The 24,849-nt window shown below is 34.3% G+C and overlaps 1 protein-coding gene across 3 annotated transcripts in view; it reads right to left on the reverse strand.

Annotated features, from left to right (window-relative positions):
- The window catches only part of SCN2A (sodium voltage-gated channel alpha subunit 2), a 152,075-nt gene that overhangs the window by 35,806 nt on the left and 91,420 nt on the right, over positions 1-24,849 (reverse strand). For all 3 annotated transcript variants that reach the window (XM_030797166.1, XM_030797165.1, XM_012496570.2), the window contains exons 14-17: positions 24,582-24,820; positions 13,694-13,867; positions 11,383-11,739; positions 1,980-2,459 (exon numbers count right to left, since the gene is read on the reverse strand). In XM_030797166.1, coding sequence (XP_030653026.1) covers positions 1,980-2,459; positions 11,383-11,739; positions 13,694-13,867; positions 24,582-24,820 — 1,250 coding nt within the window. The remainder of the gene's footprint in view (positions 1-1,979; positions 2,460-11,382; positions 11,740-13,693; positions 13,868-24,581; positions 24,821-24,849) is intronic.

Genomic DNA, 24,849 nt, shown 5'->3' on the forward strand with positions numbered 1-24,849 from the left:
ATTAAACTAGCCAATGGCTTCAACATTTGATACTGTATAATTCTTTCTTAGTTTATATGACAGCCTAAAACTAAACAGTTGAAAATAAAAATTGACTTTTTTACTATTAGGGAAATATTCACCATTAGGTATAATTTCAAAATAATGAGAGGGGAATATACATCAAAATTCAAATGACCCAATTCTATTTTATAAATGCTGACTTCAGCTTCTATAATAGCAGTATACTATATCAGAAACTGGGCCACTCCACCCTTCCAGCATAACCCAACTATTATAACAATACTTGTTCAAAATTTTGTTAATAAGATTTTAAGATATTATTCAACTTTCAAACAATAATCTAGTTAGTAAAAATTTAAGTTCAACTAATTAAAGTAATTCTTTGCCCCAGGACAGAAGGTTTTATTACTTTTCCCTTGAATCTCATCAGTTATTTCTTGTGAAACTGATACCTATGTCCCTGTTATTTATACCTTCCTATATTCAAACATTGTCTGAATTTCCCATTAATTATCTACTTCTACCTAATCACTAACAGCAATACTACTTAACTTACAAACAAGAAAAAATGGAAAATAACATACTCTTTAGTAATTTTATCAAATAAATACAGAAAAACTGTCTGAAATAGCTAGTTCTTTTTTTTTTTGAGACAGTTTCATCCTGTTGCCCAGGCTGGAGTGCAATGGGGTGATCTTGGCTCACTGAAACCTCTGCCTCCTGGGTTCAAGGGATTCTCCTGCCTCAGCCTCCCAAGTAGCTGGGATTACAGGCACCCACCACCACGCCTGGCTAATTTTTTGAATCTTTAGTAGAGACAGGGTTTCACCATGTTGGCCACGCTGGTGTCGAACTCCTGACCTCGTGATCCACCCACCTTTGTTCTTTTTTTTATAACTATATTTTCCCTCATAATTTTGGCTGATTGTTAATTATCATGACCATGTTGTGCTACTTAAATTTTACCTTTCAGTGCCCAAACTCCCCTATGTCGTCATTCTTTCTTTCCCGACATCAGGAATAGAAGCTTTTATCTTCCTTGCCAAACAATTCATATGAGGAAGGAACGAATCTTTGTTTTTCCTTGTTATTTTTGTTTGTTAATGCAAACTTTAATTACTGGAAATCTTGTCTTCATTTTTGTATAAACAATTAAATATTAGGGTTTTAAATTCCTCTCTTTACCTCCAACTCTGTACTTATTGAGCTACAGGTTAATAGCAAACAAAACAAAAAATATATTCTGTTGCTCATACTCTTCTTGTAAATCAAAGAATACATTAAGTTACCAGGACTTACTGAGTTGGTAAATTCAGAATTTTACATTCTATAATGTATTAAGGATTTTTGTTTCTTTAAACAGCAAACACTGAGCTCAGTAGGGTTAAACATGTTTTTAGTGGGATTCCTCATCAATACCTTCTCTTCAAAAAAAAAAGACCTACTTCAGGAAAGATAAACTATATATAAATATCAAGCCAGGATCCCAATCAGATCTTCCTTGAGTAAATATGTCTGTGCAAACAAAATACAATACGATTTTATGACTTATTTCATAAGAATTAAGAACTAAGAACATAGCAAGATGAGAATTGCAACTACCCTCTCATCAGGTATTTTTCCAGTACATACAAAAAACACTGTTGTGGGCAAATTACAAGGAAGAAAGTGGAGAAACTGGGGCATTTTGAGAAATTTAAAATTATTTTTAAATACTGAAAAAATTCATATCAAGAATACTATCAAGAATTCAAAATGTGAGTATTTGAAACACGAGTCAGCATATTGTTTATCTAGCTATATTTTAATCTATCATTAATGTATTTATTACCAATTTTTCCATGGAAAAATGTATTGCTAGACAGATATTTTCTATTTTCTTAACAGGAAGGAAACATGCAATTTAAAAATACCTGATAACTTTAAACAACAGAAATATATAACACCAAAATATCTCCTTATTTAAACATTTTTACCTCTTTGCTTTCCTCCATATCTGACTCGCTGCTGAATTCTTCAGTATTTAAATTTTCAAAGTCAGATTCTCCAACAGCAATTGGTACTGTCACAGTGAGGCTAGGGTTGTTTATAAATGACATGTAATCACTTTCATCCACGACATATTTTTCTACACTGCTGCCTATGCCACTAGTAGTTCCATTTCCGTCTTTGAGATAATTGAGGTCTTTGCCTATTTCTATGGTGGTATGGTTGGAAATACAGCTGTCTTTTTTATTATTTAGATCTTCAAGTGGTTTTATTTCATCTAAAGCTTTCTGCTTCCTAACAAAGGCTTTCTGAATAAATTCACGTATTTTTCTTTTAACAAAATCGATTCCTTTCTGCATCCTTCCCACAGCAATCTGGAGATTATTCATTTCGTTATCATCATCAGTGGCAGCAAGATTGTCAGAACTGAAGGAACTCAAAAGCAAGGCCAAGAAGAGGTTCAGAACCTGAAACACAGTAGGAAAACAGGTGATCAAAACATTCTATTGCTTCAATTGCTTTCAATCATTAGTTTTCTAAAATTGTTCTTGGCACCTTATTTTATTCTAATATGCATTTCTGCTAATTCATGATACACTATTCTGAAAAAAAGTGAATGGAATAAAAAATGCTTGGTCAATATAAAATAATACTATTATCACTATTTGCTTTTTAGTCACTGCAGAAAATACTGAAATCATTGTTAAATGAAACATTTCTATTAAGCTCAGCTCCAAAAGATAAATACAGACAACTGTACAAAAAAACCCTTTTATTTGGGATGCTGATATATTTTGGACATTTGTCGCCTCCCAAATCTCATGTGGAATTGTAATCCCCAGCACTAGACGTGGGGCCTGGTGGTAGGTGTTTGGATGATGAGGGCAGATCCCTCATGTCTTGGTGCTGTCCGCATGTTAGTGAGTTCTCACGAGATGTTGTTATTTAAAAGTTTGTAGTGCCTCCTCCCCACACTCTCTCTTGCTTGTTCCTGCTTTCGTCATGTGAAATGCTTGCTCCACTTTGCCTTCTGCCATGATTGAAAGCTCTTTGAGACTTCACCAGAAGCCAAGCACATGCCAGCACCAAGCTCCCTGCAGAACCATGAGCTAATTAAATCTCTTTTCTTTATAAATTACCCAGTCTCAGGTGTTTATCTGTAGCAATAAAATAATGGCCTAATACAGATGCTATTTTGACTATGTAATTGGGATTTCCTGAAACACTGATAATTTATTCCTAAAATCAACAATTATCCCCATATATTTAAATACGATTTTATTTTTGTGCCTTTGTACCATTTTTTGTACCTAGATAACTGGACAAATCAGACAAAAATGTATTTATTGCTGGATGAAAAGTCCCAATTTTTATTAAGATAATTATGGCTACTATAATTATACAATATTGAGAAATACTATAAAATGGTTATTATACAATAATTATGATGTTATTATTGAATTAAAGATTGTGGAGTTGAAGTATTGCCATGAATAAGGACAATAATCAGTCTGCAAATTGGGTCTTTAAAAATAGGCTCCACCAGTATTAATGAGTGAAAAGATTCATGACATTAAACCCACTATTGTGGGAAAAAAAAAAAGGACAACTTACGAAGAAATCAGACATTCTCAGCGGTACAAGACTGAGTCATATAATATTTTCTCAGGATTTGATTGACAATATCAATGAATCCCTGATTATTTAAGCACACAGAACATACAGAACAAAAGAAAGATATAGCAGTAAAGGGGGGCAAATGCACAAAGTAAATACAAGTTGCATATCCCTTATTTGAAATGCTTGGGACCAGAAGTGTTTTGGATTTTAGATTTTAAAATATTTGCATGTACATAATGACATATCTTGAGAATGAGACACGTGTAAACATAAAATTCATTTAAGTTTCATACACATCTCATACACATAGCCTGAAGGTAATTTTATACAATATTTTTAATAATTTTGTTCAGGAAACAACATTTTGACTGTGGTTTAACTGCGATTCATTACAAGAGGCCAGATGTAGAATTTTCCTCTTGTATCAGGTTGGTGCTCAAAAGCTTTGAACTTCGGAACATTTTGGATTTCAAATTTTCAGATTAGGGATGCTCAACCTGTAGTATAAAAGTAGAATCTTGGGAAAATTTTTAAGTAAAACTTCAATAAATAGGATTCTACATTCTTGCTATATTCTCATCTTTCTATCATGATAATGAGGCTTACAGCACCTTTGTCTAATTAGTTGTAAGTTAGTCTAACAAATGGTGATTTTTTTTTTAAGTAAAAATATGTAAGATCCAATGAAGACCACGTTTGGTTTTGAGAGTGTACTGACAATCTGTCAGTCTCTATACTATGACTGCTGATAATCACATTAAGACCAGACCTGCTCCTTTGCCACTGGAATTTACCAATAAAGTTATGTTTTATTGTAATTTGCTTTTGAACTTATTATTTGGATTAAAAAAACAGACAAAGGAAGAAAAAATGCATGTAAAATTTTTATTTTATCTATTTTGGTGCCATGCTATTTCCTAGATTTATTTTCCTAAAGTATATTAAAGTTCTGTCATTTGTCTACTTGGAAATTTTTCTTGATACACATCCATCAGTCCTCCCCCAGGGTGGGAGCCAACTATATTGCCTCTGCATTGGACAAATACTCTATTTACAAATGTCATTTACTGTTACATTTATATAGCCTGCTCCCATTTCTCATTCTGTCCTGTTAAATTTCTCATCTACATCTCTATCACATTATATTGGATTCTTTTTTAAAAAAACAAGCACAGCTTTACTGATAGATTGGGAGATCTTTTGGTCAGAAACATGCCTTAGAGCCAAGTCCTAGAGCAGTATCAATACCAGATGACGATAACAATAAAAGTAAAACCAGCTTTTTAGTTGAGCTCTTAGTAAATACCCGTTATTGTGCCAAGCATTTTCAAGGTATATATGATTTATTTCTCACAACTCTATAAGGCAGGAATTATTATTATTACTATTTTACAGATGAAAATGCTTCTACACAACTTACATGACTTGTCCAAGATCATAGTTAATAAGTAGAGCTTTTTTTTTTTTTTTTTGAAAGTCTAACTGTAAGGTCTTTTCTCTTAATTGCGATACTTCCTTTCTTTGAACTGCTACCATACTTGGTCAGTATAATAAAGTTTACTATTAATTTTCTAATTGTTTCTCTGATCTTCTATGAATTGATAACTCGATTCAATGCTATTCCACTGTCAGGAAAATAAATAAATATCCCTGGAACACATGACTTTTCTTTCTCATAAATCCATTGAAGTCTTTATTTTTTTTAAAGCAGCCAATCTACACGTGGTGACTCAGTGTTGAAACCGTGTTTATTAATACCCACTAGACACTAACTTTCATCAGCATGTTTATCTTAGTTCTACAGATTACTTGACATAGAGGAGCACATATTTTAGAATTCAAGTGCTAGGTAAGAATCGATTTTCTGTTACCTACTAAGTAGCATAACCAATCTGAGCCTCAGTTTCCTCATCTATAAAATAAATGTAATCATTTTTCTAGTGTCCAGCTTACAAGGTTGTTGTAAGGATTCAGTAACAGAATTCATGTGGCTTTCAGCACAGCTCCTGGCACATAGTGAACTTTTGAGAAAGTTTAGCTGTTATCACTGTCACTATTATCCAACTTATCATCCACAACACTATCTTTTTATTTACTTTATTTCCCTAGAAATATTTGTGTGAGTCAAGTTATTCTCTTCTTCTAGACTTCCTTTGTTACTGAAGGGTATGTGCATAACAGCTGGTACAGGTGTTTGGTGTGATCCACGACAATTTAAGAAAACACATTTCAGCAAGCTCACTCAGGGACTGAAATCCTGAATCCTGTTTCACAAATGTGCTAGCTCACTAAATGAAATCAACTCTTTCTTGTGTCTCAAATTAGCCTCTTGGAATGGAAATGTTACCATAATTTCCATTTTGAATTCAAGGTTGAAATATATTACATATTTTAATTGTTTCTCCATCCTGATTCCCAACTTGTGAGAGGAAGCCAAAACCTTCACATCCCTCCTGTGTGCTATTGCCTCACCTTCACTTAGGGAGAGAGGAGGTTGTATTCTCTACTTCTAGAACTATCAGTTTTCAGAAAGTCACATTCTTTTTCTGCAGTGCCTATCTTCAACCAATAATGGGTCTCTTGCCATCATGTCTGGAAACTAAGAATGGCTCATAAAAATCCTGGTCTGGGAAACAGTAGTTTTTGGTCCCAGCTCTGTCTTGTCTGTAGACTAGGCTGGCAGTCCCATCTATTGTGACTACTACATCTATTTGGGTGGAGCCCCATCTGATAGTTCATGTGTGTTAAGAGGAAGTTATGCCATCTTGTCTTTGGGACACCTTTCCCCTTTTTCCAGTGAGAGTAGGAAGGAAGAATTGTAGTAAGGAGTGAGTATATCAAGTTCATTCAGTCTTAAGCAAATGTTATATAAGCACATTTCCTTAATAGTGATAAACATGATATATATGACTACCTTAGCTACTCCAGAAACATATCCAGGTTATCACAAGACAAAGAAGTTATTTTAACTGATAGTTAAAAAGAAAGGAGAACCTTTAATTTTTATCTCTTAAAAGAACAAAAATTAAATTTACACCAGTAGATGGAAATGATTTTATAAACTATATCATTTTATGCATACATCATGATCTAAATTAATACTGATGTCAACCATAAGTATAGGTACTTGATATTTCCTGAAATTCTCTTTTCAACTTGAATTTTCTGCACAATTATACATTAGAGAGATATGTTAATTTCAGTAAACTAATAGATAATATGTGGTGGGCTGAGTTTCATCCTCTTTAAATCTATTCTGCATTCTCCTGCTACATATATTTCTGAAAAATATCACTGGCTCATTGTCACTTTCCCGATAAAAAATCATCTGTAGCTTTGAATTGCCTAAAGGAAAATACATTTTATTATGCAGAGTCAGCCTTTTCATAAATTAAATTCTACCCAGTCTTGTCCCAAACTTTCTTTCTGAATTCCCCATTGCTGTCTGATCATTCATTGTTGTCATAAAGGATTCTGTTCTCTGCGTTTTCTTTCCTTCTTCCAACATATACCAAATATACATATAGAGAAAATGAAATCAAATCTACAACATAATTATATTATCTTTTCTTTGTTTCTGCTCTGTGTAACCCTGTGACAATTTCTGTTCTATGTGATCTTATACTTTTCTGAAAGCAAACATATTAAAGTTGTCTTGGGGATTATAGTAGCTTGAGCTCTTCTTAGTGACTAGCTTCTAATGAATACAATATGGCAGAAGTGGTGAAGAGTGACTTTCAAGAGTAGAACATAAAGAGGATTTTCTCCTCTTACATCACCTTCCCTGGAAGAAGCCAGCTGCCGTATCATAAGGATACTCAACAGTCCTATGGAAAAGGTCCTGCAGGGAAAAACTGAGACCTTCAACTAACCGCCAAAAAGGAACTGAAACCTCCTTCCAATAACCATGAGATTGAGCCTTCTTAGAAGCTGATCCTCCAGCCCCAGTCAAGATAACTGTAACCTCAGCTAACATTTTGACAGCAACTTCATGATTGACCCTAAACCAGAACCACCCAGCTAACTTATTCCCCAAATCCTGACCCACAGAAACTGTGAAGTAATCAGTGTTTATTGTTTTAAGCCACTGTTTATAATTCTAGATTGTACACTGTTTATGTTTCTTGTTACTTTAAAAATAGATCAGAATTATCAAAAGTAATGCGGAAGAGGCTGAAATTTGGCAATGAATACAAATAAAATAATACTTTGCCTTTTTCCCTTCCCCTTTCTCTATCTTTGGGGACTTGAAGGTTACCTTTATATGAAAGGAAATCATGTCTAAAGAGTATATGCTTTTTTTTTTTTTTTTTTTTGCAATGGAGTCTCACTCTTTCACCCAGGCTGGAATGCAATGGCACAATCTCAGGTCACTGCAACCTCTGCCTCCCAGGCTCAAGCAATTCTCATGCCTCAGCTTCCCAAGTAGCTGAGATTACAGGTGTGCATCATCACGCCTGGCTAATTTTTGTATTTCTAGTAGAGATGGGGTTTTGCCATGTTGACTAGGCTGGTCTCGAACTCCTGTCCTCAAGTGAACTGCCCGCTTCAGTCTCTCAAAATGCTGGGATTACAGGCGTGAGCCACTGAGCCTGGCAAGAGTATATACATTAAATTACTTGTTATGGTAGTCATTTTTCTATTCCATTGGTTTGGGTTCTAATTAAGCAACTCAGTATAATTACTTCATATTTAAAGCATAAGAGCCTGATACTTCTCACAGAGTCTATTGTCCTTGTGTCCCTCAGTCACTGGGTATCGTTTCCTTGTTTGGGATGGTCTTTCTTCCTACCAGGCTAAATCTGACATCTCAGTTAAATATATTTTAGGTCCAAACTCTTTGACAAAGACTTCTCTGATCAACCTTCCTATTGTAAAGCAAGGTTCCCATTTTGTAAACTTGACATATGGCATTTTTTTTCATATTTTTGAACACATATTAGTTACTTCCTATTTTTAATTCTATTTGAGTACATGTTATATCACTTTGTTATATTTATCTTCCCATGCCTTCCCAACTTCTCCATGCCTTCAAGATTCAGGACACTGGTGTTGGGCATGGTTATTTTTTTTTAATTATTATTATACTTTAAGTTCTGGGATACATGTGCAGAACATGCAGATTTTTACATACATATACACTCGCCGTGGTGGTTTGCTGCATCCATCAACCTGTAATCTACATTAGGTTTTTCTCCTAATGCTCTCCCTCCCCTAGCCCCCCACCCCTCGACAGGCCTCAGTGTGTGATGTTCCCCTCCCTGTGTCCATGTGTTCTCATTGTTCAACTCCCATTTATGAGTGAGAACATATAGTGTTTAGTGTTCTGTTCCTGTGTTAGTTTGCTGAGAATGATGGTTTCCAGCTTCATCCATGTCCCTGCAAAGGACATGAACTCATTCTTTTTTATGGATGCATAGTATTTCATGGTGTATTTCATGGCACATGCCACATTTTCTTTATCCAGCCTATCATTGGTGGGCATTTGGGTTGGTTCCAAACCTTTGCTATTGTGAATAGTGCTGCAATAAGCATACGTGTGCATGCATCTTTATAGCAGAATGATTTATAATCCTTTGGGTATATACCCAGTTATGGGATTCCTGGGTCAAATGGTATTTCTGGTTCTAGATCCTTGAGGAATTGCCACACTGTTTTCCACAATGGTTGAACTAGTTTATACTCCCAACAACAATGTAAAAGCATTCCTATTTCTCCACATCCTCTCCAGCATCTGTGGTTTACTGACTTTTTAATGATCGCCATTCTAACTGGCGTGAAATGGTATCGCATTGTTGTTTTGATTTGCATTTCTCTAATGATCAGTGATGATGAGCTTTTATTCATATGTTTGTTGGCCACATAAATGTCTTCTTTTGAGAAGTGTCTATTCATATTCTTCACCCACTTTTTGATGGGGTTGTGTTTTTCTTGTAAATTTGTTTAAGTTTCTTGTAGCTTCTGGATATTAGATGGATAGATTGCAAAAATTTTCTCCCATTCTGTAGGTTGCCTGTTCACTCTGATGAAAGTTTCTTTTGCTGTGCGGAAGCTCTTTAGTTTAATTAGATCCCATTTGTCAATTTTGGCTTTTGTTGCCATTGCTTTTGGTGTTTCAATCATGAAGTCTTTGTCCATGCCTATGTCCTGAATGGAATTGCCTAGGTTTTCTTCTAAGGTTTTTATGGTTTTAAGTCTTACATTTAAGTCTTTAATCCATGTTGAGTTAACTTTTGTAAAGCATGAAGATAAGATTAGAGAAAAAAGAATGAAAAGGAATGAACAAAGTCTCCAAGAAACATGGGACTATGTGAAAAGACCAAACCTAAGTTTTATTGGTGTACCTGAAAGTGACGGGGAGAATGGAACCAAGTTGGAAAACACTCTTCAGGATAACCAGGAGAACTTCCCCAACCTAGCAAGACAGGCCAACATTCAAATTCAGGAAATACACAGAACACCAAAAGATGATCCTTGAGAAAAGCAACCCCAAGACACATAATTGTCAGATACACTAAGGTTGAAATGGAGGAAAAAAATGTTAATGGAAGCTAGAAAGAAAGGTCGGGTTACCCACAAAGGGAAGCCCACCAGACTAACAGCAGATCTCTCGGCAGAAACTCTACAAGCCAGAAGACAGTGGGGGCCAATATTAAATATTATTAAAGAAAAGAATTATCAACCTAGAATTTCATATCTAGCCAAACTAAGCTTCATAAGCAAAGGAGAAATAAAATCATTTACAGACAAGCAAATGCCAAGAGATTTTGCCACCACCAGGTCTGCCTTACAAGAGCTCCTGAAGGAAGCACTAAATATGGCAAGGAAAAACCAGTACCAGCCACTGCAAAAACATACCAAATTTTAAGACCATCAACATTATGAAGAAACCGCAGCAACTAATGAGCAAAATAACCAGCTAGCATCATAATGACAGGGTCAAATTCACACATAACAATATTAACCTTAAATGTAAATGGGCTAAATGCCCCAATTAAAAGACATAGACTGGCAAATTGGATAAAGAGTCAAGACTCATCTGTGTGCTGTGACCCATCTCACATGCAAAGACACACATAGGCACAAAAAACTGGATGGAGGAATATTTACCAAGCAAATGGAAAGAAAAAAAAAAAAAGCAGGGTTTGCAATCCTAGTCTTTGATAAAACAGACTTTAAACCAACAAAGATTAAAAAAAGACAAAGAAAGACATTACATAATGGTAAAAGGGATCAATGCAACAAGAAGAGCTAACTACCCTAAATATATATGGTGTTAGGGGTGGTTAATTTTATGCAGAAATGACAATTAATGTTTTTAGAGACAATATTACTTGCTTATACTATAGCTTTTAGGCACCAAAAACCCCATGAGCTTCTAATAAACTGAGATTGTTGCTAATTTTTAAATTTGTAGAAAATCAAATCTGAAACGTTTTCAGGTGTTATTGCTAGTACTTATAAATAAAATGAGTGTTCTAAGTAACACTTCCATGCTTTAGTACAAGAACTGAAAGATAAATAACAGAAATGTTTCTCTCCATGTAGCAAGAAGGATAATGACAGAAAGAACAACTTTGGTTCAAAAGGTAGTTTAAGGGTTTGTGTGGATTACAATGGTCTAAACTATGCATGGCTCTTACAGTCATGAGTAATAGACAATAGGGAGTGGCCTTGATTTAAAAAATACAAAATATTCTTCAGTTGAACACACCTTTTATGATTACATTATCTTTTAATGAAAATGAGGAAAATGTTTTTGCTACATACCACTAGATTTCCAATCACCATGACCATCATGAAGACAGTAAGGCACATGGTTTGGCCAGCGACCTCCATACAGTCCCACATGGTCTCTATCCACTCTCCACACAGCACGCGGAACACGATCAGAAAGGAGTGGAAGAAGTCATGCATGTGCCAGCGTGGGAGCTCACAATCATTGGAAATCTTGCAGACACATTCTTTGTAGCTCTTACCAAAGAGCTGCATGCCGACCACAGCAAAAATGAAGACGATGATGGCCAACACCAAGGTGAGGTTTCCTAGAGCCCCCACAGAATTGCCAATGATCTTTATCAGCATATTTAGAGTTGGCCAAGATTTTGCCAACTTGAAAACTCGGAGCTAGAAATAAAAGCAAGAACAGTGTTAATGCTCTGCATTTCTAAAAAAATCTGTAATTTTATTAACAGGGCAAATGTACAGGTAACTGTCTCAATTATACGGTGATGAATTATTTATTTATCAAACGATTAGTAACAAATATAGCAGTGACTTGCTACCATAGAGGGTTCTTTTTTCATTTCGAAATGGTCCATACTGTAAATGAAATAATTAAATTATACAGTTTTTAAATTGGCAGTTTAATAAGATACACCGAATTTTCAAGTATCCTACATAAGCATATGTAATATACACTTTTGTTTCTCCTTAAGGAATTAAGATATTTAAGATTAATGGTGGTTAATTAGCAGAGATCCAGTTTCAGAGAAGTAGAAACTCTCATTTTTAAAAGGCCAAAGCAGATATAGTTTTCAGTGTACTTCAAATATGCTGACATGCACAAGTGAAAATAATATCAACACTTAAATTACATAAAGTGGAAGCAGAAATGAACTAATTTGTCTTTAGATTGTTTTAATCTAGCTATATCTTTAGCTTGCTGTAACTTTAGGCTATATTTTAAACATATATTATATTCAAATACAAAAGTACTTAAACTTAAGTAAAACGCTAGGCTTCTTTTTAACCTTTATGTCTTCAAAGACTTAATTCAGTGTAGTGTGTACATGTCTGTCTCATTGTTTTTAACATATTGGTTGTATTAGCTTTAGAGTTCACTGAAGTACTATTTATGGTTAAACAGCAGCAGCATTTTATTTCTGATGCTTCAGTAAATGTCAAGCTGAGAGTAGCGCATTATTTAATGGCATCGAAGCGACCCAAAGGAGTAAATACATGCACCAAAGCATTTAATTTATTCCACAGAATAATTTGAGAAAGAGCCTGAAACACTAAGTAAGAGCCTAATGATACTGTGCTTCCTATTTCCCTTAACTGCATCACATTATCATGAAGGTTTACTAAATATATTTTTTAAGTTCTTGCCCATATTATTTGTTTTATCATTTTAAATTTTTGTTCCGTTTTTTGCACCCTTCTAGTTTCAAATTAGATTCATAACTATCTTTGAGGATTAGGGAAGGAAATACAGTTCTAAGGATTACAATTCAAATTTGAACATTGAAAGCAGAAAGGGAAATTGTAAACAGATTTCATGAAAAAGTCTTCAGCCTAATCACTAGTAAGGTAAATTATCTACAGGAATATGTCCTTAGTAACCATGTACGGCCTCTGTTATTTGAAAATAAATCACTAAAGCTAGAGCCACCTCAAAGTAATAGTATAATAAAACATATCAAACTTTCACTGGAAATGTGTCAAGTGATATTTTATCTCTGAATTTTAAAATCCAACAGTTTTTATAAAAGGTCAAAGAAAGATACCTTCTTTAAAATTAACAAAATATAGTACAGTTAACTCTCTCAAAGAGTGGATTTGGTGATTTTCTGATGTGGCAGCAGTCATATGGGGAGCTCTGTTGCTTATCCTTCTCCCTTGCACACTGTCCCGTGTCTTAAGTCTTTCCTCTACAGGGACAAGGTGAGCAATGAACAATTCCATAATTCCTTAGTTCCTGGCAGAAAGGGGAGCTCATCCTAGGTCCCAAGGAAGCTTTGTATGCAGTTATGAAAACCTCAGATAACTGAGAGTTGACTATGGTGTTGTTTAATTGTGATTCGAGTTTATCTGTGACTCCATTTTTCCTCCTTTCTATTAGCCTTCCATTCAATAACTAAGAAGAGAAGTGTAGACTATTCGTTTAAGTGAACTTTATTAAAGCTATGATGAAGAAGAAACTACCATCTGGTCTGCCAAACAAATTGGCAATCCAATTTGTTTTAGAAGTGTATTCGAATAATATTATAATGATGGGAAATCTTGCCATTTTTACTAGATGAGAATGAAGACTAATTAATTACAAAGTACATCTTATGAACACTCCCAGTTAATTTACCAGCCGGAATGATCGGAGAACTGACAATCCTTCCACATTTGCCAAACCAAGTTCCATTAAACTAAGGCTCACAATAAAACCATCAAAAATATTCCAGCCTTCTTGAAAGTAATAATATGGATCCATGGCAATTATCTTGAGAAACATTTCTGCTGTGAAGATCCCCGTGAAGACCTAAATGAGAAGTGTATTTCATTATAAGAGCAAATAGTCTTGAAACACGAATAATTATTGAGCAACTTAATTTACTCCAAAGAAATATAAATTAAATTATGATTTTAAAAAATTGGTTTAGGTCCAACAATTTGGTATCCACAAATGCTTTGTATTCAAATCAATAATTGTTCACTATATATAATGTTTATCAAATGATAAAGAGTACATGGATTAAGTCAATAAAATTAATATTATTTTCATATGAAAGGTGCAACTGACTCATTGTGATCAACTGTTTGGCTCTGTCTCTGATCTTTCTAGCCCTCCAAAAACTTACCAAATGATTACCTAGCAGTGAGGGCTTCCATCACCAAGCCAAATGGATTGATCCCCTCCCTTGGCCCTGCAGATGAGACTGGTGCTAAGGAGATGTCATGTAAGCTGCAATAAACATGCTCACGGCTAACTCTACAGATAGTAAGAACTCTTAAAAAATTTCCTTTTGCTGGCGAAAGGGAAGCAGTATTTTCCTTTTTCCATTTCTATTATCTACAACTATTTCAAACTTTCTCTTCTGCACATAACCTCAGCCATTTTTCCTTAGGCCTTCCCTTCTGAGAAGTACAGTCTCAGTACCTCAGCGTCTTAGAGGTGATGAAAGGTAGCCAGCCTTAACTTCGTGTTTCCCTTTATCTACTAGACTACTTACATCCATAACTGTGCTTTGCCTTTCTCTTCTTGTTAAAATGAAAGAAGTGCCCCTGTTTTGAGCTAATCTCTCAAATTGTGTTATGTGTTTTCCTCTGGACTTTGCAAGGAATTCATTCTCAATTAACCAACCTTTCTACTACTGGCTACTTCCTGTTTCTTTATAGAAAGTAACAGTTACCGAGTCCTCTCCCTTAAAAATATCACCACTGTCGGCCGGGCGCGGTGGCTCACGCCTGTAATCCCAGCACTTTGGGAGGCTGAGGGGGGCGGATCACGAGGTCAGGAGATCGAGACCATCCTGGCTAACATGGTGAAACCACGTCTCTACTAAAAATACAAAAAATTAGCCGGGCGCGGTGGCCGGCGCCCGTAGTCCCAGCTACTCTGGAGGCTGAGGCAGGAGAATGGCGTCAACCCGTAAGGTGGAACTTGCAGTGAGCCGAGACAGCGCCACTGCACTCCAGCCTGGGCAAAAGATCAAGACTTCGTCTCAAAAACAAACAAACAAACAAACAAAAATATATATCACCACTGTCATCAGAGAAACTCTGCATGCACTCTATTTCTCCTTCCAGCTGCCACCATCTATCCTTTCCTTATGGCCAGATTTCTTTCGAAGATTGCATACTTGTCTACACTTGCCAGTTGCATTTCTTCACCTTACTCCACAACCCACCAAATGGCTTTAACAAACTTCACCAACAAGACCGACATCACCAATAAATCCAAACGAATTTTTTTAAACCAATTATCTTGCTTGCTTGCCCTTTTAGAAGTTTTGGGCATTGTTTTCTGTTCCTTATTCATTGAAATATTTTCTGTCTTTAGCTTCTGTGATCCACACCTCCCTGGATGCTACTCACCTGATTTTCTTCCTCTAACAAATCATTTGATATTGGATTTATTCAGAACTCTCGCTGTCTAGACCCCTCTTTAATTTTCTTTTTATAATAAGTTACATTTTTATAATAGTTCATATTTCAAAATCTATTTTTCTGTTCAAGCATACCTCCTAGTCTCTAGAAATACATACCCACCTGCCTATTCAATACCTACATTTGAAAGACTGTCTCCCAGGCATCTCAAATTCAACGGGTCCAAAATTCACCTTACCGCTTTTTCTCCACAGTTTTGCTTCTCTTCTGATATTTGCTAACTCAGTAAATGGAATCTCTCTCTACCTAGGTGGCTACCTCAGAGATCTGACAGTCTTAGTGACTTTTCCAAATATCTCTTGAATACTTCAAACTGAAATTCACCCATGTGTATATTACTAGACTTTTTTCTTTTTTGTTGAGTAGGACTCCATTGTTTGAAATTTCATGGACATCTAAATAATAGATAGCACTTTTTGTCTCTTTTCCAAGAAATTTTTGCCTACCCCAAGGTCTCAAAGATGTTCTCCTGTGTTTTATTTCAGATGTTTTATTGTTTTAGCTTTTATGCCTAGTCTACAATCCATATTGATTCTGACATGTGGCATAAGATTGAAGTGGAGGTTCATTTATTTTCCGTACATTTATTTACGTGTTCCTGATATTTTGTTGAAAACACTTCCTTTCTTCTATTTCCTTTCTGTAGTGTTTATTTCAAAAAATCCATGGACATATGTTTGGATCTATTTATGAACTCAGCATTATGTTCCATTGATATCTTTGTTTATGCCAATACTGTAGATTCTTGATTAGTACAGCTTTATAACAAGCCTTGAAGTCAGGTATGCTAATGTTCTCATTACTCTTTTATCAGTATTGTTTTGGCAATTTTAAGTACTGTGTATTTGCATAGAAAGTCAGTTCATCAATTTCTACAAAGAAAATCTGTGACATTTTTACTGGGATTGGGTTGAATTGATAGATACATTTGGGTAGAATTAAGTTCTTAATAATACTGAGTCTTCCATTGCATGAACATGGCATATATATTTCCCTTTGTTTAAATCTTCTGTAATTATTCTCAGCCATGTTTTGAGGTTTTTAGTATAGGTGTTTTGAAATGATTTGTTAAATTTATTACTATATTGTTCGTGTTTTTTGATATTATGGTAAATAAAATATTTAATATCATTGTTTATTTCTAATCACTGTTTTAAAGATTTATCAGGATTGTCTACAATATTGATGAAATAGATACTTCTACCACATTTCAATATTTATGCATGTTATTTGTGTTTTTTTTTTCCTTTAGTTCAGTTGATAAAACTTCCAGTGCAAGGTTAAATAAAAAATGGTAAAAATAGACATATTTGTCTATTTTAAGGGGAAAGCACTCAATTTTACTAAGGGGCAAGAATTCACTACCTCAACATTTCACTGATAAGTAAAATATTAGGTGTAGGGTTTTCTTTCTTTTTCTTTTCTTTTTTTTTTTTTTTTTTGAGACAGAGTTTCACTCTTGTTGCCCAGGCTGAAGTGTGGAGTGCAGTGGCTTGATCTCGGCTCACTGCAACCTCCGCCTTCCGGGTTCAAGCAATTCTCCTGCCTCAGCCTCCCTAATAGCTGGGATTGCAGGCGCCTGCCACCATGCCCAGCTAATTTTTTGTATTTTTAGTACAGACAGGGTTTCACTATGTTGGCCAGGCTGGTCTCAAACTCCTGACCTCAGGTGATCCACTGCCTCAGCCTCACAAAATACTGGGATTACAGGCATGAGCCTCCACACCCGCCTAGTTGTAGGGTTTTCTGAAATGTCCTTAACAACTTGAGAAAGCTACTTTCTATTCCTATTTTACTGACAGTTTTTCTCACAAATGACTGTTTTGTCAGATCCTTTTCTGCATCTATTGAGATGATCTTAGGCTTTCCTTTACTCTTTTAGAGGTAATATGGCCAATTAATTGATCATTTTTCAAATGTTAAAGGAATCTTACTTTTCTGAGATAATCCCCAAGTGTTTAAGAAGTATTTATTACTTTTTTCTCTATTGTTGGATTTTATTGATAATATTTTGCTAATGATTTTTTGCTTCTGTGTTCATGAGGGATACTTTCTTGTAATTTTCTATGTAGAATTAATATTGTAACACTTTATATAAAATGTTCTGGCTGGGCGCGGTGGCTCGTGCCTGTAATCCCAGCACTTTGGGAGGCTGAGATGGGCGGATCACAAGGTCAGGAGATCGAGACCATCCTGGCCAACATGATGAAACCCCGTCTCTACTAAAAATGCAAAAAAATTAGCCAGGCGTGGTGGCTGGTGCCTGTAGTCCCAGCTACTCGGGAGGCTGAGACAGGAGAATGGCGTGAACTGGGGAGGTGGAGCTTGCAGTGAGCCTCGATTGCACCACTGCACTCCAGCCTGGGCGACAGAGTGAGACTCTGTCTCAAAAAAGAAAAAAAAAAAAAAAAGTTCAACTCTTTTCATATATTTTACACTTACCTATGTTATAAATCCCCACTTTAAACAATCAGTTGTCTTTTTAAAAAATTTACCACAGCAACAGAAAACCAAATACTGCATGTTCTCACTTATAAGTGGGAACTAAACATTGAGTTCATAGGAACACAAAGAAGGGAACAACAGACACTTGAGGATGGAGGGTGGGAGAAGGATGAGGATCGAAGAACTACCTATAGGGTACTATGCTTATTACCTGGATGATGAAATAATCTGTATGCCAAACCCCTGTGATTTACAATTTATTTACGCAACAAACCTGTATATATACCCCTGAACCTAAAATAAATGTGAAAAAAATTAAGGAAAAAAAAGATAGTCTTTCGTATTTACCCACATTTATTCATATCTAGTGACCATCATTCCCAGAACCAAATTTCCATCTGGTATTTTTCCCATTCGGCCTGAAGAACTTCCATTAACATTTCTTGTAGTGTAGTTCTGATGGTAACAGCTTTTTTAGGTTTTTGTTTACCTTAAAATTCTTTATTTCATTTTAATTTCTGATGGATAGTTTCACTTTCTGTAGAATGATGGGCTTTTACTTCTTTATTTTATCTGGCCACTTTCTTCTGGCCTGAATTATTTCTGGTAAGACATTAGTCTCATGTATATAGTAACTATTTTTCTTCCGGTTGTTTCCAAAGCTTTTTGTTATTGTTGTTGTCTTCAGCAGCATGACTAATATATGCCTAAGTATGGTTTACTTTATGTTTATCCTGTTGATGTTCACCAACATTTTATAAGGTAATATTAAGGTCTGTAAGTTAATATTTTTCACCAACTTTGGGAAATTTTTGGCCATTGTTTCTTCAAATATTTGCTCTGTTCCATTCTCTGTATTTTCTCCTTCTGATTCTATTATATAAATATTTAGACTACTTGATATTATCCCATATTATAGTTAGACTCAGTTCATTTTTCCTTTCAATTCTCTAGTGTTCAAATTGATAATTTCTATTAGTGTGCTTTGAGTTAACAACTATTTCTTCTGACATCTGCAATTTTCTTTTAAACACATCCAGTGAATTTTTCATATTAGAATGTGTACTTTTCAATTATAAAATGTCTAAATTATTCCTTTTATAGTTCTCATTTTTTTCTGCTCATGTTCTCTGTTTATTCCTTATGACCACTTTTTTCGTTTAAATTGCTCAACATATTTACAATAGCGCCTCCAAAGTCTTTTTATGTTTATTCTAACAATTTGCTCATGTCCAGATCTATTTCTATGTACTGCTTTAATCTATTAACTATGAGTCACATTTTCCTATTTCTTTGCATATCATCTAATTTTTATGTGACATGAATATGTTTAATATTGGGAATACTGCAATCCTGGAAATCTATCTTCTAGAAGTTAATACAGCATTATGAAAGGTGATATATACAAGAACATTTACTGCAACATGGGGGTAAAGTATCTGGAATCAACTTGAACATCCATCAATAGGTGATTGGAAGAAAAAATAGTGATACATGCATACTATGAAATATTAGTATGCAATTTAGTGGCTTGTAATATATTCACAGACTTGTACAATCATCACCATTATTGAATTTTAGAACATTTTAATCGCCTTAAAAAGAAGCTGCATACCCATTAGTTAGTTGTTGCTCCCATTTACCCTAATCCCTGCTGCCTGGCAACCACTCATCTACTTTCTGTTTCTATGGATTTGCCTGTTTTGAACATTTCATATAAATGTAGCAATATGCTATGTAACCTTTTGTGATTGGCTTTGTTCACTTAATATAATGTTTTCAAGGTTTATTCATGTTGTAGATTGTAGCAATACTTCATTCTTTTTTATGGATGAATAACATTTTATTGGATGGATATTGTTTATCCATTCATCAGGTGATAGACATTTGAATTCTTTTTGATTTTTAGTATTATGAATAATATTCTATAAGCATTCATGTGGAAATATGTTTGTAATTCTCTTATATATCTGAAGAGATTAGTAAAACTGCCAGGTCATATGGTAACTCTACCTAAACTTTTTGGGGAACAGCTAAATTATTATCCAAAGTGACTGCATCATTTTATATTCTCAAAGTAAAGTATAACCATTCCAATTTCTCCACATCCTTGCCAAAAAATGGTATTGGCTTTCTTTCTGATTATAGCCATCTTAGTGTGTGTGAAGTGGTATCTCATTTTAGTTTTGATTTGCCTTTCCCCTAAAATTAGCCAGTGATGCTGACCATCTTTTATTTGCTTACTGGCCTTTTGTCTATCTTCTTTTTCAATATGTCTATTCAAATATTTTGATCATTTTTAGTGAGTTATCTATTTTACTTGTTGTGGAGTTATAAGAATCCTTTATATATATTAGATATAAATCATGATCAGATATCTGGGTTGCAAATGTCTTCTTCCATTCTTTAAGTTGTCTTTTTACTTGATGATATTGTTTGCAGCATGAAAGTTTCTAATTTTGATAAAGGCCAATGAACCTTTTTTTCCTTATTGTTATTGTTTGTGCTTTTGGTGTCATATCTAAGAAATCATTGCTTAATAATAGGTCATGAAGATTTACTTCTAAATTTTCTTCTAACAGTTCATAGTTTTAGCTCTACATTTAGGCCTATGACGTATCTTAATTTTTATATATGTTATTAAGTAAGGGTTCAATTCCATTCTCTCATATGTGGATATTCACTTGTCCAAGCACCATTTGTTGAAAAAGCTTCTTTCCTTAATAAAATTGTCTAGTAGTCTTGTTGAAAATTAATTTAACATAAATGTGAAGACTTACTGTTGGAATTTCAATTTGATTCCATTGATGTATATAGCTATCTTTATGCCAGTACCAAACTATCTTGCTTACTTTTGCTTTGTAGTAAGTTTTAAAATTTGGAAGTTTGAGTTCTCCAACGTTATTTTTTTTCTAGTTAAGATTGTGTGGTATATCGTCTCTTGCATTTTCATATAAATTTATAGTCAATTTGTCACTTTCTGCCAAATAGGTAGCTGGGATTTTGATATGGATTGCATTAAATTTGTAGATTAATTTGGTGAGTATTGCCATCTTAACAATATTTTCTCCCAAACTATGAATATAAAATGTGTTTTCATTTATTTAGTAGTTCTTTAATTTCTTTCAGCAATGTTTTATAGCTTTGAGTGTACATCTCACACTTATTTTATTAAATTTATTCCTAAGTATCTTATTCTTTTTGATGTTATTATAAATAGAATTTTCCTAATTTTGTTTTCCGATTGTTCATTAGTAGTGTTTAGAAATATAATTGAGTTTTGTATATTGATCTTGTATTCTGCAATCTTATTTATTAGTTCTAACAGTTGTGTGTGTGCGTGTGTGTGTGTAGTTTATAGGATTTTCTAAATACAAGATTATGCATTCGTTAACAGAATTTACTTCTTGTGTTCCAACGTAGATGCCATTAATTTCTTTTTCTTGTCTCATTTCTCTGGTTAGAACTTTCAGTACAATATTGAAAAGAAGTAGCAAGAGCAAGCATCCTTGCCTTCTTCTTGACCTGAAGGTAAAAGCATCTAAAGTAACTATTAAGGATGATGATAGGTGTGGGGTCTTTTGAGATGGTGTTTATCAGGCTGAAGTTCTTTTCTATTTTAAGTTTGCTGAGTGTTTTTATCATGAAACACTTTGGCTTTTTCCACGTGATTACAGCATCTATAGAGATGATTGCATAGTTTTTAAAATTAATATGATATATTACATTAATTTTTTATGTTGGTCCAGCCTTGCATCACTGGGATAAATTTCACTTATTCAGAGTACATAATCCAAAAATCAAAATATGTTATGTGATTTGGCCTCTAGTATTTTGTTGAGGATTGTTGTGCCTATGTTCATATGGGATATGGCTGGTCTGTATTTGTGTCTGTGTTCTTTTCTTGTAATATTTTTGTCTGGCATTAATAGCAGGGTAATTCTAGCTTCATAAAGTGAGGTGAGAAGTATTTCCTTCTCTTCTATGTGTTGGAACAGTTTGTTAAGGGTTGATGTTAATGCTCCATTGAACATTTGGCAAAATTCACCAGTGATACTATCTGGGCTCAGGCTTTTTTGGAGGGAATTTTTTTTTTAATTGTGAATTCAATTTTTACTTGTTATAAGTATATTGAGATAGTATATTACTTCTTGAGTCAGTTTCAGGAGTTTGTTACTTCCTAGGAATTTTTCAATTTCACCTAGGTTATCTAGTTTTGGTGGCGTTTAATTTTATTCTATTCCTTATGCTCCTTTTTTACTTCTAAAAGATCCATGGTGATATCCTCTCTTCATTCCTACTTCTAATAATTTGTGTCTTTCTTCTTTTTTTCTTGGTTAGCCTAGCTAAAGATTTGTCAATTCTGTCGATTTTTTCAAAGAAATAACTTTTGGGTTTATTGATTTTTCACTGTTGTTTTTCTCTTCTTTAATATTTGTCTTTTCTGTTAACTTCAGGTTTAATTTGCTGTTCTTTATCTAGTCTCTTAAAGAGGAGCTTAAATTAGCAATTTGGGGAATCTTCTATTTTACCATAGACATTTAAAGTATAAATTTGTCTTTAAATATTGTTTTAGCCGCCCTCATTAATTTCAGTTTGGTTTGTTTTGATTTTCAGTCATCCTAAAGTATTTTCTAATTTCTCTCATGATATCTTATTGACTCATTGGTTATTTAACAGTAAGTTGTTTAATTTCCAAATATTTGTGATTTTCCACATTGACTGGTTGTTGGTTTCTAATTTCATTTTATTTTTTATCAGAAAAATATTCTGTATTATTTTAATTTTTTTAAGTTTATTGAGGTGTGTTTTATGACCTAACCTATAACTTATCCTAGGGAATGTCCCACAGGCATTTGAGAAGAATGTGTATCCTGCCTATGGATTTTCTACTATTCCATAATTCACCTCAGATACAGATCCTACATTCCTTAACATATAAGACCAGTCCCAGCTTGAGTTGTCTGTTTATTGTTTATTTCTTTCTAGAATCCATCCTCCTTCTGGTAATGGTATCCTAATTATTGTCTTCATAATTTCACTCATTTACTCTGCCTCCAGTGATAAGATATGATTCTGATTTAGGCAAATACGGCATTAAAACCAAGAGCTAGGGTAACTGACTGGTTTAGAAATGGCCATGTAACTCCAACCAGGTCAATGATATTGAATTTGTGGGCCTTAATTAAAGCTACTAGTTAGGAGGCACAAACTTTCTGTAAATGGAGCTACATTAGTAGAAAAAAAGTTGATAGAACCTTGGCAATAGTAGGAAAATGTCCAGCCAGAGAGGAAGGTCACATATTGGGAAGAAGAGAGATAACAAGCTAATTCCCAGCGATGCTGGCTGAGAACCTGAGTCTAGCCAGGTTAGAACCTAGAACTAGTTCCAAATGGGCTTCAGTAAAGTGAGGTAATGAATTCCCTTTATTTTTGCTGAAGCTCATTCAATTTGGATCATAACATATTACCTCCAAAGGCTTTCTTGTTTCAATTGCCACCCCACCAACCCGCTTTTTTTTAGAAATAATGTTGAAGAGATTCTTACATAGCTCTAAATTTGAATTAGGTAATATTATTATCCTTTCCTACGCTAAGCTTCTGTGATCTTTGCCCATAGCTTACGATAGTCTCTGAAATAGCTTTCAGAGACTGATACAGCATTCAGACCTTCCACTTCTCTGTTAATTTCTCATGGATACAGTTTCCCAACTGCAAAATACAGACAATTTATAGTAAATATCTTAAGACTGATTTTGTGGGAATCCAGAGAGAGAGATTTAATGTAAACCATTTAGTCCAATATCTGATACAAAATAAGAGGCCAACATATGCCAACTTTATCATTTAATTCAGTTAAGTCCTACCTGAAATATAATTCAAAAATACAGTGGTTACTTCAGAGCCTAAAAATATTGCATGTTATACTTTAGACCATATTATTTACCATCTCTATATAACCTGCTTATATGTTCATTTATCAAGTTGGGAACTTAATAAGCATTTTATACTTGTATAAATATACTTTTTTGCATGATTTTCTTCATTTTGTCTCTCTGTACAAGACCACTCTAATATCTATCACTATACTATACTATATTATAATATCAATATGTATCCAGTGAATGCTAATATATATTTTAACAAAATTATATAAATAATTTCTAAATTTAATATTGCTAAGACTGTAGAAGAAACAAAACAAAAAATAATAATCCCCAAGATGATGCTCCCTCCCTACATAGTCCATCTTCAAGTACTTACAAGTCATATTTCAAAATTATCTGACTTGGGCATATTTTATCATTTGTTTAGTAAATGCAGACATGTCCTAAAGAACCTATTCTAAGTATCTTAAAAATATGTCAGAATTTTGTTATAGATCAATGGTCCTTGGAGGACAATTCAGAATCATCTTCTAATAAATAAGCAATTTAAATTTAATTCTAATCAAATTGTACATAAATTCTTTGACTCTTTTGCACTATGGTAGCAACATTTTTTTGTTATTTAAAAGGGATGCTAAACATTTGATGTCAAGGTATACATGGCCAATTAGTTGACATTTAATTTGAGAACAATATTCACTAAGGCAATTATAAACTCTTTCAAGTGGAAGAGAAACTCTCAGTGAGGCTTACCAGGTTTCCAACAGACAGTACACTGCTGAACTGCTCCGTCATGGGATAGTGCTCCATAGCCATGAAGAGTGTATTTAAGACAATGCAGATAGTGATGGCCAGGTCAACAAATGGGTCCATTACAACCAGGTTGACAAGGTGTTTCACCTTTAACCATGGTTTACAACAGTCCCAAATCAAACACATATTAGCAAATTTATACCAGCATGGTGGGCATTTCTGTCTGGATTCTTCAAGTTCTGGAAGAAAAAAAGTTAGAATCCTCATG

The sequence above is a fragment of the Nomascus leucogenys genome, chromosome 17 (genome assembly GCF_006542625.1).
Source record: "Nomascus leucogenys isolate Asia chromosome 17, Asia_NLE_v1, whole genome shotgun sequence".
Classification (NCBI taxonomy): domain Eukaryota; kingdom Metazoa; phylum Chordata; class Mammalia; order Primates; family Hylobatidae; genus Nomascus; species Nomascus leucogenys.